The sequence below is a fragment of the Cupressus sempervirens genome, chromosome 2, assembly GCF_028749045.1.
Source record: "Cupressus sempervirens isolate cs-2001-9-10 chromosome 2, ASM2874904v1, whole genome shotgun sequence".
Lineage (NCBI taxonomy): Eukaryota > Viridiplantae > Streptophyta > Pinopsida > Cupressales > Cupressaceae > Cupressus > Cupressus sempervirens.
Window position 1 is genome coordinate 42,880,531 of NC_143119.1, and position 18,659 is coordinate 42,899,189.

At 38.5% G+C, this 18,659-nt stretch overlaps 1 protein-coding gene across 30 annotated transcripts in view; it reads left to right on the plus strand.

The window, feature by feature from the left end:
* The window catches only part of LOC149570978 (uncharacterized), a 252,939-nt gene that overhangs the window by 83,641 nt on the left and 150,639 nt on the right, over positions 1-18,659 (plus strand). For 26 of the 30 annotated variants that reach the window (XM_089812549.1, XM_089812535.1, XM_089812543.1 and 23 more), the window contains one exon: positions 20-82. In XM_089812549.1, coding sequence (XP_089668675.1) covers positions 20-82 — 63 coding nt within the window. Of the gene's footprint in view, positions 1-19; positions 83-2,359; positions 2,799-18,659 lie in introns of those variants that run through there. The other 4 variants (XM_089812547.1, XM_089812532.1, XM_089812527.1 and 1 more) reach the window with 1 other exon arrangement.

Here is an 18,659-nt window from a genome sequence, read left to right on the forward strand (position 1 = left end):
AGCCTCTTTTCACTTGCAGGCACCTCTTGAAAAGCCATTGACTTCAAGGAAAAGACACAAACTTCACAGAGATTCTGATGAGGTGAGAAACAAATTTCTAGATATGTAGTTGGCAATGTCCATATTTATTGAAATATTTGGAGGAGTTTAGATCCTTTAAAATTTCATTATCTATTGGTTTCTTTATTTGGACAGTATATTCATGTTATTGACATTGTCAATGTTTCTGTGTAATGACCCCTATTGAGACATTCCTCGTTTTCTTAAAAATTTATATGACCAACTTCATAAAATCCCTTTCCTCTCCACTTTTTCCATGTTAATACTTCTCTTATATACAATATCAAGGGAAAAGATGCGTCTTTTCATATATTATATAAAATAATATAAGGTTATTATTTTATATAATATTATTAATATTAATTTATCACATACACTTCAATTTTGACATATTAAAGAGTATGTAATAACTCATAAATTATATGCTTAATATATTTATAATATCAATTACTATTTTATTATTGTATAAAAATAGTTGTTATATATTATGTTATTATTATTTCAATATGTATATGCCTAATATTAAATAAAATATATTATAATTAACTTTATTATATATATATATATATATTAGATTTAAATATATCCAAAATATTAGTATTATTTATCTTATTTATTATAAATAATTTTTATATTATAAAATAGAAGATAATAATATTATTTTAATGATAATTAATCCTTTTTTCTTATTAAAACCTATTCTGAAATTGGGGACATCACAGTCCTGGCCTCTTGAATTTGCTTGTCCTCAAGCAATTGATTTGATCCTCATTAATTCATAGTCTGGATTCATTCTCTTTCTTGCATATGTGTTAGGCACTTGCAAAGTAGACATGTTAGCATGTACAAGAACATATGAATGAAGACACAAAGTAGACATATTAATGCATGAAGACACGATGCAAACACGAGGTAGACACACAAATGCATGAAGACACGAGGCAAAGACATTGATGCATGAAGGCACAATGTAGACACATAGTATACATGTTAGAATCTAGCTTACAAATTGAAATAAGAAAAGGTAAGGAAATGTTTTACCACCTTGATCGTGAATGTTGTCCTCCTTTCCCCTGTCTCGAAATCAGAAGTTAGATTGGAAATGCATATTTTCTATAACTAGTACTATAATAGGGTGTATCATTCCATAGTGGATGGAAGATTTACTGCAGCTTTGAGTTTGGACATGCTCAACTTGGGGCTCCTTCAGATTTTTAATCCATATTGGGATTCTCGTGTCCCAACGCGATCGATTTACTCCTCCCCCTGTGCAAACTCCCTACCCACTAGGACATGCTTAATTTTGACGTGGATGGAAGATTTACTGCGGCTTTGAGTTTGGACACGCTCAACTTGGGGCTCCCTCAGATTTTAAAATCCATATTAGGATTCTATTGCCCCAACGCGACCGATTTACTCCTTCTCCCTGTGCACACTCCCTATCCATTAATATAAGGGGTCTTATCGAGTTATTCACAACTTATTAATTACAATAAACACTTCTCTTAAATACCCAATAATGATAATATTTAAATTAACCAATAAGATAATCCCTATCCTCTATACACTAATACCAAAATCCTTATCATTGACATAAATCTTATTGAGCAAATAAGAAAATTAGAAAGTTATATCAAATGTGAGAGTTAATTTGACTCTCAATATTAATCTTTTTTACATATTTGAATATAGATATTGAAAATTTCATTTCCCATATTATAAATTGTAATAATATTAAAATTAATTATTTCTTTAAGAAACAATATTGATTTCTATAAAAAAATGTACCTACTCTCATTTAGATATCATACATCCACTCTATATAGATTATTCTTAGATATATTCAAATTTATAATGTTATTTTCTAGATGAAAAGAAAAAGTTGAGACTAATACATACCTTATATGTTGTCCTTCAGCATACCTTTTTCAAACTCTCCTCAATTATAAAATATTTTTATATGCCATTCATATGGCTACCTACTGTGGTATATGTGACTGGTTTATATGAAATCTTTCAAGTGCACTGTAATATGGCATCAGCTTCTTATCACATAGTGGTATATTTTTCCTTTGTTGACCTGTGTGATCACTGACTGAGGGTTCCTTCGCTTGAATTAAACCAATCCACATGTTCTCTGCTGAAAAAATGTTAATACCACTTCGTTGTACTTGGTCCATGTTTCCCCATATTTACCTACTTGAATTTCCTTAAATAGATTTTATCTTTATTGTTGAATAGAAGATTCTTTATTCTGATTGACAGTCTCAGGCATCCCCACTGACTAGCATGTTTGCAGGACGGCGGGATTTTAGCAAATTTTGTCTTGTCATCTCCCCAATCTGCCATTCAAAAGAATCATCCCAAAAGATATTCCCAATATTGGGGACATTGAAGAATGCAAAGGGGACAGTTGGCTGTCCTGAAAAGCCAACGAATGTCTCAGATGTCCCCTGACAGTCTTAGGCACAGCTAGGTGTCCCCTCTGAAAATGAAAGCTTCACGTTAGTTTTATCCAAAAAGAGATGATTTTTTAATTTTTTTTTCAGTTATGGTGGACAGGGATCCCGCCAACTATCCCATTCCCCTTATACACCCAAACATCTTGTTTTCCATGCAAAAGAAGAAAAAACTAAAGTAAGAACTTGAAACTTTGAGATTCAAGGAACTACAATTGAACACTTGAAGCTTGGCATCTTGAAAACACTGAGGAAATTTCAAATAGCATATTGATATAACAGTGTCAAGGTACATTATTTTGTGTTTTAGTTTTTGTAGCTTGTTAGACAGAGTTTGAAAATTCTAACTACTATTAAGTTTACTTCTTTTTTTTAATATAATGGTTTTAGTTTTTGTAGCTTATTAGACGGTTTGAAAATTCTAACTACTATTAATTTTACTTTTTTTTAGATAATGGTTTCCTTTTGCTATACCAAAAATTCAGCAGTTTCCAAAGTTCCAATGATAACAATGTGAATGAGGACAATGAAGAAATCAAAACATACGTTTCTTCTAATTCTGAAAATCCAAGCATAGGTTCTATTGGAACTCCACAAGAATGTTTTGAATGTCATTCGCGCTCTCTTCAAAAATTTGCAAAAGGGTCATTCAACACAAAATACGATTTCTTCAATTTGGCAGCAATTTTTCCATTAATAAGGGTAAAAATACAAGTGCAGCAGGCACTGGTTATCATATTTGTAAAACTGATTACCATGTAAGTCATACTAGGATCAGAAAACATCTACTGGGTGAGTGTGGACATGTCATGTCCCCATTTTAGCTATGTCTAGCAGTGACATGAGAGTTAGCCTATTATGGAGTCTCATAGGTTGGTAGTGGTGATCAGGGACTCAGTCAAAGTTTTAAGCGTCCGGATTTGGTATCACAGGCAGTAGTAGATTAGTTGACAACAGTTCCTTCATTTTAGGAGGCAATTCTTTGTAATGGGCACCTTTGAATGTCCCAAAAACTAAACCAAATTGCTGAAAGGAATAATGTCAAACAGTTTGCATTCAACCTCTTATTTCTCCGTTTAATGTTTTAAACCCCTTATAACTCCAGAAATCAAACATTTATTTGCTTGTTGTGTTTGTGCATGAAATTGGTATCATACAACATAAACAAGAAAGAAACTACAATAATATGCAAAAGTGGAAATGAACTACAGCCAAATAAATGTTATTTTCAGAATTCATAAAACCAAATACATGGCAGATTTATCAACTCACTAATTACTTCAGCATTATTGACATAATACTCCAGCACATGCTTTCGAACTTGTTGTTACAGTACTTTGTCCTTCAATCAGTCCACTACCTTCGTAATATCATTCTCTCAAAGCGGCATAAGCGTCGGACAAGTAGTGAAGAAGATATGAGCAAAATACCAAATCCGCCTGTAGCCAAAAATGCAACTAAATTGCCTGATAATGAAGCCGATAACAGAGAATTCCAAAGGCCAAACCCCAAGGGAATGACGTCTAGAATGTTACAAGAGAGGATAAACGTCCTCAAATGCCAAGAACGGAGCTGCAACTCACACACCAATTTCTTCTCATATTCAACCTGTCTAATGAAGCCACAAATGCTTCCTTTTATTCTATTCCCAAGGGTTCGCTCAACTCATATGGGCAATGTGGGATAAAAGATGTGCAATATAAAACCAAGGTCACCGGGAGACGGGGAGACTTTGAGGTCTCCGGTACTGGTACTGGTACCGGTACGGCAATTTTTCAAATAGGAGACGGGGGTACTTGGAGACGGCAATTGTTTTTTTTTTTTTTTTTAAAAATAAAAATAAATTTTTAATAGTTTAAACTTAAAGAGTCTAATACTAAAAGTAAATACAAAATTTCAAAATTTCAAAATAGTAATACCGTAAGACTAAAAGACTAAAGTAAATAATAAATTAATAATACTAGTGTTGTCACATTAAAAATTAAAATAGATTCATATAGTCAAACTGTCAAAGATTATAATAATAATAAGCGGTCAGAGACAGAAGCACATTACTGAAATAGATTTTAAAACCTGACAAATTGGCATTGCTACAAAAAATTTGTGAAAATTATTGAATTATTCAACATCGATGCATGCATAGAGACACACTTGATTTCTATTTTCTAACTAAGAGTTAGGATTGCTTAGTTTAAAAGGGAGTAAATCATTTTGTAATAGTGTTTTTTTTCCAGTTACATAGATTCAACTAACAAAGATTCCTATATTGGTACTAGGATATTGCCAACAGCAGATAAACAAGTACGAATAACAAATATGACTTATACATCAAACTGAAACATGATATCCTCTTGAAAAAACAGAAATATGGGACCAAATACATTCATGTTAACATACATAAATCCTCTAGTCTATCACTGTTATCGTTGAGTCTTTATCAGCAAATAGATGCTTGGTTTTCATGAGGAATAATACTATTATCAAGCATTTGCATATCAGATTTCTGTAACATACGTAATACTATCTTCTAATGCACTAACAATAGTTTTTGCACCCTAATTCCTCAGCCGCATAAATTTATGTGATTTGGGATCTTTACTGCAATCCTGTACAGCTTCCAATATGTTGTCTTAGACTTGTATCGTGTTCCAGTAGGTGACGTACATCACCAAGCAGTTGTTACGGAATTCATATAGTACCTTAGATTTTTGCATTAAAAACATTTAAATGAGGGCTAAAATATATAAAATTATTTAATATTATATTTTACATTTATATTTTATCAGGAGACTTCGGGGAGACTTCACTTTTTGGATTAGGAGACGGGGAGACTTCAGGAGACTTCGTCATGAAGTCTCCAACCTTTTTTGAGGTCTCCGGAGACGCGAAAAGTCTCCGAGACGTGTCTCGGTCTCCGAGACGCCACTTTTAGGGGGGAGACGGGTCTCCTGGTAACCATGTATAAAACATATATTAAAATACCCCTTATGTCTCCCTTGGGTACACATCACCATAAAATAAATATTAAAGTAACACTTTAATATTTTACAATTAAATTAGACGTTACTTTAATAAAACTTCAGGCATTAAAATGTATTAGCAATCGGACTCCAAATAATGCGAGTGATAGCTCATCGGAAAGCTCTCACAGAGGAGTATCGAATCCAATCACCAAAATTCACCTGCACTGTGTCCTGCCGACTTACTAAAAATAGTAAGTATGCCTGAAACTGAGTAAATCAACTTCGTTTTGGCCCAAACTGGAAATGACTAGGCCAAAACACTCCAAGATCCCATTAAACCCTTAGTTAGCCCTCAGGACCATGTAGAACAAGGCTAACACACACACACTTGGTCAACTGCTAAAATGGGGACATTACAGTCCACCCCCCTTGAAATTGCTTGTCCTCAAGCAATCTCAGTCCAGCCTGCTGAATAACTTGCTCACTCTCCCATGTAGAATCTTCCTCCGGCAGGTCTTTCCATCTGACCAAATACTCCTTCACTATCCTGTTTCTAAGCTTCCTCTCTCTGGTGTCCAGAATAGCCTCGGGTACTAACACAAGCTTCCCCTCCTCATCCAAAGGGGGTAAATCTGCAGAAGGCACTACACTCTGACCAATGGCTTTCTTAAGCCTAGACACATGAAACACATTGTGCACTCGATTGCCCTCTGGAAGCTCAAGCTCATAGGCGACTTTGCCCACTTTGCGAATCACCTTGTAGGGACCATAAAATCTAGGTTTCAACTTTTCAGCTCCGCTCTTCTTGAGCGATGACTATCTATATGGTTGTAGCCTCAAGTAAACCATATCCCCTACCTCGAAGCTACGCTCTATTGGGTGCTGATCAGCATACAATTTCTGTTGATTCTGGGCCTGTTGTATATTCTCTTTGAGCACTTTTAGGATGTCCTGACTATCTTGCAATAAGTTTTTGGCTTTGGGCACTCTACTGTCCTCCAAAACTAAATCCATGAAGCTAGGTGCTTTATAACCATAGAGTGCCATGAAAGGCGTCATCTTGATGGACAAATGATAAGTGGTGTTATAACAATACTCTCTCATATGCAACCATCTGATCCAAGCCTTTTGTTGTGTAGTTACATAGTTCCTCAAATATCCTTCCGCCCATTTATTCACAATCTCTGTTTGCCCATCTGTTTGCGGATGATAACTAGTGCTAGGTGTAAGATCTGTACCACACAACCTAAACAACTCTTGCCAAAAACCACTACTAAACTTACTATCCCGGTCGGTGACAATGAATCTGGGCAGCCCATGTAACCTGAATATCTCTTTAAAGAAAAGATCTGCCACCTGTGCTGCTGTGTAAGTGGACGGAATAGCAAAGAAGTGAGCAAACTTCGTCAAGCGGTCCACCACCACATAGATGCAATCCCTTCCCTGCACTCGTGGTAAACTCAGGGGTGCCCATTATAATGGTATCAGAGCTATAAGTCCTGCCATCCTGTGGATGTCTTATAGGGAATTTGGAACAGCCGGATAGAGGGAAAAAGTGTTTGACGAAATGTCAAAACACTAAAATCAGAAATAAATAAAAAACACAGGCTAAGCATTTATCTTTGAGCATGCGACAGGGGTCATATAATTTTCGCGATACCACAGCAAGACAAAATATGATTTCAGACTTGCAAAGCAAACAATCTAGTACATCCGTGCAGGTGGACATTGAACCCAACCATACAGACACAGAGGAGATATTCTTTGATCAGGACAATAATATGGGTGATCGAGATGACAGGAATACAGGATTAGGCGGAGGCAGAAATGCTGGTCCAGATCAGGGGGAGGTACTGTTCCAACAGTTACTGGATCCATTAGAGCAGGGGCAGCGTATGCAGCAGGAGCAGAATAGGCGAATGGACATGATGTTGCAGCTCATGGCTAGACAGATGGGTGTTAATATTAATCTAGGTGATGCCAACAACAGAAACAATAACAACGAGGGAAACAATAACAACGGGGGAAACAATAACCATGGAGGCCAAGTCAACAACAATGGTCATGAGAATAACATTAATGGTAATAATGGACACGGCAACAATGGGAATGAGGCTGATAACTTTAGACACGTTGCAGGCCTAGCACGGATTGCAAGCTCGAGACCTCTTCTACCCACTTTCCCACCAAGAGATCCGGTTCAACCAGTAAACGAACTGCAGATTATCGAGTTACAGATCAGTTCAGGAGGGACTGGGAGGCTAGTGGACCAGAGTTTCGGGCGGATATTTCTCTTAGAGATTATATGGACTTGAGGATGAGACACATGCCTAAAGTAGGAGGGAGGAATCAAAACTTTGAGCTGAGGAAAAAAGTTGGAAAACTTTCTTTACCTTATTATGATGCTTCAGGGAAGATGACTGCACGAGCTTGGGTGCAGAAGGTAGATACATACTTGCAGCTAAATCCTATGCCTGAGGAGGAGGCTATCAAGTATGCGGCTATGCACTTGGATGGCGTTGCACATGAATGGTGGCATCATGGCATGGTGACTTTGGGGCATAATCAGATTACATCCTATGAGGAATTCACCGAAACATTGATTGGGATATTGGACACTAAGGATCCCGAGTTACATTTCAAGGAGCTAGCACACTTAAAACAGTCAGGTTCTGTGGATGCTTACATTGCCGAGTTTCAGCGCTTGTTTGTACTTGTTACTGATATCTCTCCTAGGAGATTGGTGGTGTTATTTTGTGATGGTCTTGCTGATCCATTACGAGGTTGGGTGAAGGGACATGATCCACTCACATTAGCTGAAGCAACTAAAAAGGCACGAGATTTAGCCCCTTTGGTATGCAAAGGAAAAAATTATTCAACAGATTCTTCCTACCGCAAGGACAAAGACAAAAAATCATTTCAGAAAGCGTATAGCGAACCCAAAGAAGGATCAAAAGGACTAGACAATGAAACCTTGAATGAACTTCGAAAGAAGAAGCTGTGCTTCCATTTTAGAGAGCCTTGGGACATATCTCATAAATGTTCTCTCAAGGCTAAGGCAAATCAAATGGAGTATTTTTCAGCAGAAGAGTCAGAGTCAGAAGGGGAGGATCAACACTCCGATTCAGATGAGGGTAACACTATAGAGGAGAGCAACATTCCTAAGGATGATAGATCGTTGGCACGCTTGACAGGGGCCCAAAAGACAATCACATTTAAGGTTAGGGGTACTATCCAGGGGCAGAAAGTGATATCTCTTATTGACACTAGGGCTACACATAACTTCATAGATGCACAGTTGGTAGCCAGGAGAGGGTTACAGACAGAGGAGCATGATGGGTTTAGAGTCATGGTGGCTAATGGTGATAAGTTATTATGCACTCGGAAGATATCTAATCTTCGCATCAGGTTTGGAGATGGCTACGAGTTGGAGGATAAGTTCTATGTTGTGGACATGGGAGATTATGATGTCATCCTCGGCATGACATGGATGGCTTCACTAGTTGAGTTCACATTCAATCTAATGAAATTGGAGATGAGATTCTAGCATGAGGGCAGAACTGTGGTACTTAGAGGGCTTTCAGATGGAGGTTGCAGAGTAGTGTCCTTGAGGAGAATGCAGAGACTTTTTCGTCATGATGACATAGAGTGGGCGGCAGAGTGCCACATTATGCCAACTTCACCAGAGCCACAAGAAAAGAGTCATCCACCAGATGTCCAAAAGATACTTGATAGACACGCTAAAGTATTTAGCGATATTCCTCATGGGGTTCCTCCTGACAGAGGGATGGAACATGTTATTGAGCTCGAGGAGGGAGCCAAACCAGTTATGATTACTCCCTATCATCATCCTAAGAAACACAAGGATGAGATAGAGAAGGCGATTAAGGATTTCTTGGAGATGGGGCATATCAGGCTCAGTACGAGCCCCTTTGCTTCAGCAGTAGTATTGGTAAAGAAGGATGGGACGATGCGCATGTGCATCAATTACAGGGCACTGAATAAGAAAACAATTAAAAAAAGGTATCCCATTCCTAGGATTGATGAGCTGATTGATGAGTTGCATGGGGCATGCTTCTTCACCAAAATTGATTTGCGATCCAGATACCATCAGATCAAGATGAGAGCAAAGGACATTGAGAAAACAACCTTCCGATGTCACTATGGCCACATTGAGTTCATGGTTATGCCATTTGGTCTAACCAATGCACCCGCTACATTTCAGAGTTGTATGAACCAGGTATTCAGGAAGCAGCTGAGGAGATTTGTCTTGATCTTCTTTGATGACATCTTGGTCTTCAGTAAGACCTGGGAGGAGCACTTACATCATTTGGAGGAGGTGTTATCTATTTTGGAGAGAGAGTCATTGTATGCCAAGGAATCTAAATGTGAGTTTGGCATGACTGAGCTCCTTTACCTTGGGCATATCATTAGTGCAGATGGCGTTCAGGTTGATCCCGAAAAGATTAGAGCTATTGTTGAGTGGCCTACTCCTACAAACCTTACACAGCTTAAGGGATTCTTTTGTTTATGTGGTTTTTATAGGAGGTTTGTTAAGGGATTCTCACAGATTGCTACACCCTTGATAGATCTTACCAGGACAGGAGCCTTCGTGTGGACAGGGGCAGCACAGAGGTGTTTTGAGCATTTCAAGCAGGTAATGTCTTCATGTCCAGTTCTAGCTCTACCGGATTTCACGAAGCCTTTTGAGCTTCATTGTGATGCATCAGATGATGGGATTGGAGCAGTATTGATGCAGGAGAAGCATCCCATTGCATTCGAGAGTAGGAAGCTCCGAGGAGTTGAGAAAAGTTATTCTGTCTATGACCGGGAGATGTTGGCCATAATGCATGCATTGGCCAAATTTCGATCATATTTGGTAGGTGGACGTTTTGTGATCAAGACTGATCACAACAGTATTAAATACTTCATGAGCCAGCGTGATCTTAATGACAGGCAACAAAAATGGGTGACTAAATTGCAGGCTTATGACTTTGACATAGAGTTTGTCAAAGGTAAGAAAAATGTGGTGGTTGATGCCTTATCTCGGAGACCTCATTTATGTGCTCTGGCAGAAATTTCAGGAGATTGGAGAGATCGGATTATAGCAGAGTATGTGGGAGATGCTTGGGCTTCTGGATTGATTTCAGGTACCATACAGGATGATCGCTATGAGGTGATAGATGGATTGATCAGAGTTCAGGAAAGGGTTTATTTGATTCCGTCATCACATTTGAGAGAGGCAATACTGAAGGCATTTCATGATGCACCCACAGCTGGACATCCGGGGGTCTTCAAGACCTACAGGTAGATCTGAGAGCGGTTTTCATGGAAAGGGCTCAAAGATGATGTTCAGAGGTATGTCAGGGAGTGTGTGGTTTGTCAACAGAATAAGGGAGAGCACACATTTCCTGCAGGTTTATTACAACCCTTGCCCATTTCTGATAGGAAATGGGAAAGTATTTCGATGGACTTCATCACTGGTTTACCACGAGTGCAGGGAAGGGATTGCATCTATGTGGTGGTGGACCGCTTGACGAAGTTTGCTCACTTCTTTGCTATTCCGTCCACTTACACAGCAGCACAGGTGGCAGATCTTTTCTTTAAAGAGATATTCAGGTTACATGGGCTGCCCAGATTCATTGTCAGCGACCGGGATAGTTTTGGCAAGAGTTGTTTAGGTTGTGTGGTACAGATCTTACACCTAGCACTAGTTATCATCCGCAAACAGATGGGCAAACAGAGATTGTGAATAAATGGGCGGAAGGATATTTGAGGAACTATGTAACTACACAACAAAAGGCTTGGATCAGATGGTTGCATATGGGAGAGTATTGTTATAACACCACTTATCATATGTCCATCAAGATGACTCCTTTCATGGCACTCTATGGTTATGAAACACCTAGCTTCATGGATTTAGTTTTGGGGGACAGTAGAGTGCCCTAAGCCAAAAACTTATTGCAGGATAGTCAGGACATCCTGAAAGTGCTCAAAGAGAATATACAACAGGCCCAGAATCAACAGAAATTGTATGCTGATCAGCACCAAATAGAGCGTAGTTTCGAGGTAGGGGATATGGTTTACTTGAGGCTACAACCATATAGACAGTCATCGCTCAAGAAGAGCGGAGCTGAAAAGTTGAAACCTAGATTTTATGGTCCCTACAGGGTGATTCGCAAAGTGGGCAAAGTCGCCTATGAGCTTGAGCTTCCAGAGGGCAATCGAGTGCACAATGTGTTTCATGTGTCTAGGCTTAAGAAAGCCATTGGTCAGAGTGTAGTGCCTTCTGCAGATTTACCCCCTTTGGATGAGGAGGGGAAGCTTGTGTTAGTATCCGAGGCTATTCTGGACACCAGAGAGAGGAAGTTTAGAAACAGGATAGTGAAGGAGTATTTGGTCAGATGGAAAGACCTGCCGGAGGAAGATTCTACATGGGAGAGTGAGCAGGTTATTCAGCAGGCTGGACTGAGATTGCTTGAGGACAAGCAATTTCAAGGGTGGTGGACTGTAATGTCCCCATTTTAGCAGTTGACCAAGTGTGTGTGCGTTAGCCTTGTTCTACATGGTCTCGAGGGCTAACGAAGGGTTTAATGGGATCTTGGAGTGTTTTGGCCTAGTCATTTCCAGTTTGGGCCAAAACGAAGTTGATTTACTCAGTTTCAGGCATACTTACTATTTTTAGTAAGTCGGCAGGACACAGTGCAGGTGAATTTTGGTGATTGGATTCGATACTCCTCGGTGAGAGCTTTCCGATGAGCTATCACTCGCATTATTCGGAGTCCGATTGCTAATACATTTTAATGCCTGAAGTTTTATTAAAGTAACGTCTAATTTAATTGTAAAATATTAAAGTGTTACTTTAATATTTATTTTATGGTGATGTGTACCCAAGGAAGACATAAGGGGTATTTTAATATATGTTTTATATTGCACATCTTTTATCCCTCATTGCCCATATGAGTTGAGCGAACCCTTGGGAATAGAATAAAAGGAAGCATTTGTGGCTTCATTAGACAGGTTGAATATGAGAAGAAATTGGTGTGTGAGTTGCAGCTCCGTTCTTGGCATTTGAGGACGTTTATCCTCTCTTGTAACATTCTAGACGTCATTCCCTTGGGGTTTGGCCTTTGGAATTCTCTGTTATCGGCTTCATTATCAGGCAGTTTAGTTGCATTTCCGGCTACAGGCGGATTTGGTATTTTGCTCATATCTTCTTCACTACTTGTCCGACGCTTATGCCGCTTTGAGAGAATGATATTACGAAGGTAGTGGACTGATTGAAGGACAAAGTACTTTAACAACAAGTTCGAAAGCATGTGCTGGAGTATTATGTCAATAATGCTGAAGTAATTAGCGAGTTGATAAATCTGCCATGTATTTGGTTTTATGAATTCTGAAAATAACATTTATTTGGCTGTAGTTCATTTCCACTTTTGCATATTATTGTAGTTTCTTTCTTGTTTATGTTGTATGATACCAATTCCATGCACAAACACAACAAGGAAATAAATGTTTGATTTCTGGAGTTATAAGGGGTTTAAAATATTAAACGGAGAAATAAGAGGTTGAATGCAAACTGTTTGACATTATTCCTTTCAGCAATTTGGTTTAGTTTTTGGGACATTCAGGGGTGCCCATTACATTCTTTGATTGTAGGAGGAGATTCCTATCTTTTAGGAGGTGGTGACATTTCCAGAGTTGAGGTTCTATGAGATCACCCACTGGTCTCAATTTCAAGAGATTTGGGTGTGTTCCCTTTATTTTAGGAGTATCCCTAGATTTGAGGGTGTGACTGCTAGTTGGCCTAGGTTGTCCGACATTAGTCACAGGCAGGTGACAAACTCAGTTTCATATTTTAAAGGTGTTTGGGTTGTTCCTTGGCTACTTGGGAAATATTTTAATATATTTAAATATTCTCCTCAGTTAGCATTTTAATAATTTAAATAAGGCTGAGATTTTAGCCATTTTGGAGTAATAAGGAGTTTTTTGGCTCCATTTGGATCGATTTGCCTATGTGTGATAGCTCGTTGGAAAGAGCTCAATCTCTAGTGTTTGATTATCGCTTGCTGAGACTTATTTGATGGTTGGAGCTATTTGTCATTAGTAAAGTAATGATTTCCTTTTATTTGGACGCCTTTATTAGGAAAATAATGTTATATTATAAGGTTCAAATGCAATCTGCTTTAGGCTTCTTTTAAGGTTCAAATTGCCTTGGAGAGGGGATATAAGGAGAAGGCAACCTAAAGAGGAGTATTTTTTATCATTTTATCATCCTATTTTGGACACCATTGCTCTGGACGAGCATTCCTCTCCTGGGACGCAAACCCTAGTGCTGAGAGCTGATTTGTTTGGACATAGCCCTCAACAAGATCAGTTTCGAAGGTTCCTATGCATATAGTTTGATCAAGGCAGTGGATCAATTTCTAGTATTGCAGTTACACTTTGCAAACTGTAGATTTTTAGGGAAGGTGGCCACTTTGGTTCAGCCTGGCATTTATAACAGCAGCTCACCTGGATCCCATTTTCAGCTAGCATCCATCTTGTTTGAAGCACATTTGTATTGGTACTATTCTAGAACAAATTAGACTCTGCTGGTATGGTTTTAGAATCATTTCTGGATTAGTATGTATTGGTGCATATTATTTCTATCACTTCTATTTATTAGTTATTATTATTTATTCATTGTAATACCTATATTCTGAAAAATACAAAAAGAAATAACATTCTTCTGCAACTTCTGTCTAGCTCAATAAGATCAAAGGAAAATCTATAGGAAAATATAATTTATATAATTAAATATTATAGCAACAATAGAGCAAATATCCATTTGGGATATTTCAGTGGTATCAGAGTTTGATCTTGCCAGCCTGTGGATTTGATTACAAATCTATGCATCCAAGAGCTGAGATACATAGATTTTATACGCGTAGGAGAGCTCAACTTAAGCAAGGTTTTGGAATCGAACAGGAAGTTCCTACCAGCCTGTTGGATTAGTTGCAGGTGAATACCATGGCTAGAATGAGAAATGGGTGCTCTAAGGTTTCATCTACGTGAATAGGTACAAATAAGAGGCCTCCTGCTAAGGCTTTCAATGATGCAATAATGAGCAGCTACCATCAATATCCTTCTCTTCCTAATGAGATACAAGACATGCTTGCATTCACACAATTTGTGGGTATATTAGATGCCGAGGATGATTTGGTATCCAAAAGTTCATATCAACAGCAAGGAAGGAAAGAAGAATCAAAGGATACAAAAGAAAGTATTGGGAGAGAAAATAAATGAACAAAGGAAACACGGACCAACAATAACCAGCAAGAGGAATTACCACATGAAGATCTTGAGGGGGTATTAAAAGAGGATATTGAAGAGAGCCCTGCTGTTCAATGGCAGTCCACATCCTTTGCTTATGGATTTACACATGTCCATAAGCTTATTTTGGATAGCCAACTGAAGGTTGGTGAAGAAAATGTCATTGCAGCCTTGTCACATTTTGATAGTTCCCACAAGTTAGTAGAGAGCTACATTTGGAAGGTCCAACTTGAGGGAAGACATAAATGTAAAGAAGAGGCTTCATCAATCTCTGATTTTCTTGTGCTTAAGACAGCCATGTAGGCAATGAAAAATAATTACTTAAACCTTTTTTTAGATAGAGATCATCTCCTTGACCTTGGTGTTATTTACTCTATTGCTTTGATGGGGAAAGATGAGGAGATTGATCAACTTATTTTAGAACTTTTAAAGGTTAGAAAAAATTTGGAAAATTCTCAAGCAGCTCTCCTCATGGCAGAAAATTAGATTGAAGAACTAAGTAGGGAGTTGAGTTTAATCCATGCTTTACCTAGAAAATCAGAACATCAATGGGAGGAACATTGTCTGGAGCTGAGTCTACTACATTCTACTTCAGCTCAATCAGAAAACCTACTTCTTGCAACAGCCTGTTCAAAAAGACAACATATTGATGAGGTGAATGAGGAAGAGGAACCACTTGATGATACATTATCCAATGACACCAATAGTTCCAATACTGAGGATATACAAGATGATTCCAAAGAAGGTATAGAGGAGGATTCCAAAATTCTGAGCTTGGATAGTGGCAATTTTACTTCCCGTTCTCATCAGCTTGTTGCCTATAGACTTAAAAAAGTTGATGACATACATTCAGTCATTGCTGATAACCCCTTTTCCGAAATGAGTGCTGATTTAATTTTAGATAACCAACCCTTTGAATTAGATGATGAGGAGGCTCTTGATCTTGATGACACAAATGATATGACGAGCTTTATCTTGGAGTATGATTGTGAAGTTGAGCATACACTTGGTGGGCCGGCCACTCAAAAGTTGTCCCTTATGCATGGATGACACATATACTTCTGTTAAGAGGTGGCCTTACAGTTTCCTTGACAAGGCAGAAATAACCTTGTTGATTGGTGACTTTGTACTCTTCAATCCATTGAGGATTAGTGACTATCCTAATTGGTATATTATGACTCATCCGAGTTTTTCACTGTCTACATTAGGTTTTCAACAATATGGGAGTGTTGGGAGGTGCCCTTATAGGTTAGCGATGGAGTGGGGAGTGTTTGTTGTTGATTGGAATTGGTTTGATAGTCTGTTTGATATCACTTGTGTTGCTGGTCGGAGTTATGACAGTGAGATATGGTGGCCATTGTTAATAGTTTTTGAGAATGCAAGATATTACTGACCCATAGTTATGGTATTCTGCATAAATAGAGGGTTACTTGATAGTGATGGTGATAATATGAAGTTCTTCTACATCACACACAGTAGATGTGTTTTGTTATGGGACCTAGGTATTGATTCGCGAGATACATCACTTTACATAGACTTCCATATATTGCTTCATGGTTTGGAGTGTTTGGGCATTTTTGTTAGAATGGAATAGCCGGTTGTATGTTTGAGAGATATGGAGGGTCGCATGTTGTGGTTGAGCATGTTATTTTGTAAGTTTACTCGGATTGCATCGAGTTAAAGGATTGTTAGTAGGGACCTCATGGAGAGGCATTGGCAATATGGGTTTGCACATCTATTCAGACAGGTGCAATATGAATATGTTGCATTTGTTTTGAAATTGGTTTGGAATCCAGGAATCAACATGCATAATATATTCCTGTAGTGGATTCATGGTGAGATGCTACACTTTGAAGATCTTGATGTTTATATCAGAGTAGCGCAACAACGGACATGGGTGCATTGGTTGCACTTGGGAAAGTATTGTTATGATACTACATATCATATGTTGATTGCTATGACTCCATTTAGAGCCCTTTATGGTTATGATGCTCTATCTTTTGTTGATCTGGTGATTAGTGACAATAGGGTTCCTTTGGCATAGGATTGCATACAGAAGAACCAGGACATCATGAGATTTCTTAGAGAGAATCCTCAGCAGGCATAGAATCAGCAGGAGGTCTATGCTGATCGACACAAGATTGAGAGGATATTTGAAGTGGGGGATATAGTGTGCCTATGACTGTAGCCTTACCAATGGAGCACCTTTCAAAGGTGTGGTGCTGAGAAGCTTAAACCTTGTTTTTATGGACAATACAGGATTATCAAGCGTGTTGGAGAGGTTGCATATGAGATTGAGTTACCATCATGCAATAGGATTCATAATGTGTTCCACGTGTTGTGTCTAAAAAAGGCACTAGGACAACATATTATACCATCTCCAGATCTTGGAAGACAGGGAACACCGACTGAGAAGCAGGGTGATTCGAGAGTGTCTAATTCGCTGGAGAGGTCTCCCTATAGAGGAAAATCAAAGCCTACTTCCTACTAGCACATCAAGGATGTTGCAGACATTTTTTAGTTGCATAACAATGTATAAAAGTTTCAGCAACTAGAATTCTAAGACCAGCTATTTGCACATGTGCTAAAGATTGGATTCGCTAGTTTTCCTAATGGACTTTTGTTCCTCCTTAGCAGTTGTAGCAATTTGTTGTTTAGTTTTCAGTAGCTATTTAAAAATAACGAAGAATCAAGAACTCCAGATAAAATATTTGCATGAGTTCAAAACATATCAAGAGAATCAAAGCACACTGTTAGAGAACCCAAAGACGCTGAAACCTCATTTATTAGTTGGAGAAATAGGGGAATTTAATGGTGGATAATAAGAAAGAAAAAAGATAATGATAAATTTATTATTTTACTCATGTCCAACAAATGACCACAACAAGTCAATGGGACTAAAGAGCCAAACAAGAGAACAACCGACAGAAGGAACACCAAATGGTGACCACAAAACAAAGAGCAACGAAAAGAAGGAAAAAGAATCCTGGACCTTGACAAACATAAAGAGGGTAGAAGGGCAAGAAAACAACCTTAAGCCACTAAACAAACTAGGGAATCAAGGAGGCAATAAAAAAAAAAAAAACCCAAGGACAACCTGGGTGGTGCCGATGATGCTGCTTCTGAAGGTGACTCACCTGCCAGGGAGTGGATCTGTATGAGTAAGATCTGTGGGTCTCACAAACTTGGAATGAGAAGGCAAAGGTAAATGCTTCTTGGTGCCACACACCAAACTAAGCAAGAATGAGGTAATGAGCTGATTAGACAAAGGGCAAAAGTGGCGCCAAAAAGAATGATCCCATGCACAGATGGCCTCTTGCATATAAAGAGAAACACATCTTTGATCTATGTACCTAAAGGAGAGAGATCGGGCCTCCCTAAAAATGTAATAGAACTTGCCTATGCAGTGGAAGATAATGTGCTCCTCAAACTCCACCTCACTAAGAGTACAAAGCTAGCAAATCCTATCCAATTGGTGGTCAGTACGATCTATCTAACCAAAGGAGGAGAGAGATCAGGCCTTTGTGAAAAGACAATAGAACTTGCCTATGCAGTGGAAGATAATGTGCTCCTCAAACTCCACATCACTAAGAGTACAAAGCTAGCAAATCCTATCCAACTGGTGTTCAGTATGATCTATGTACCTAAAGGATGAGAGAGATCAGGCCTCCATGAAAAGACAATTGAACTTGCCTATGCAATGGAAGATAATGTGCTCCTCAAACTCCACCTCACTAAGAGTACAAAGCTAGCAAATACTATCCAACTAGTGGTTAATACCATCTCAAAGATGGTGGGAACTGGCTTCGAACAACCCAAAGGAAATCTTGAAGGACTACAGCCGATGAAAAGAGGTATAAAA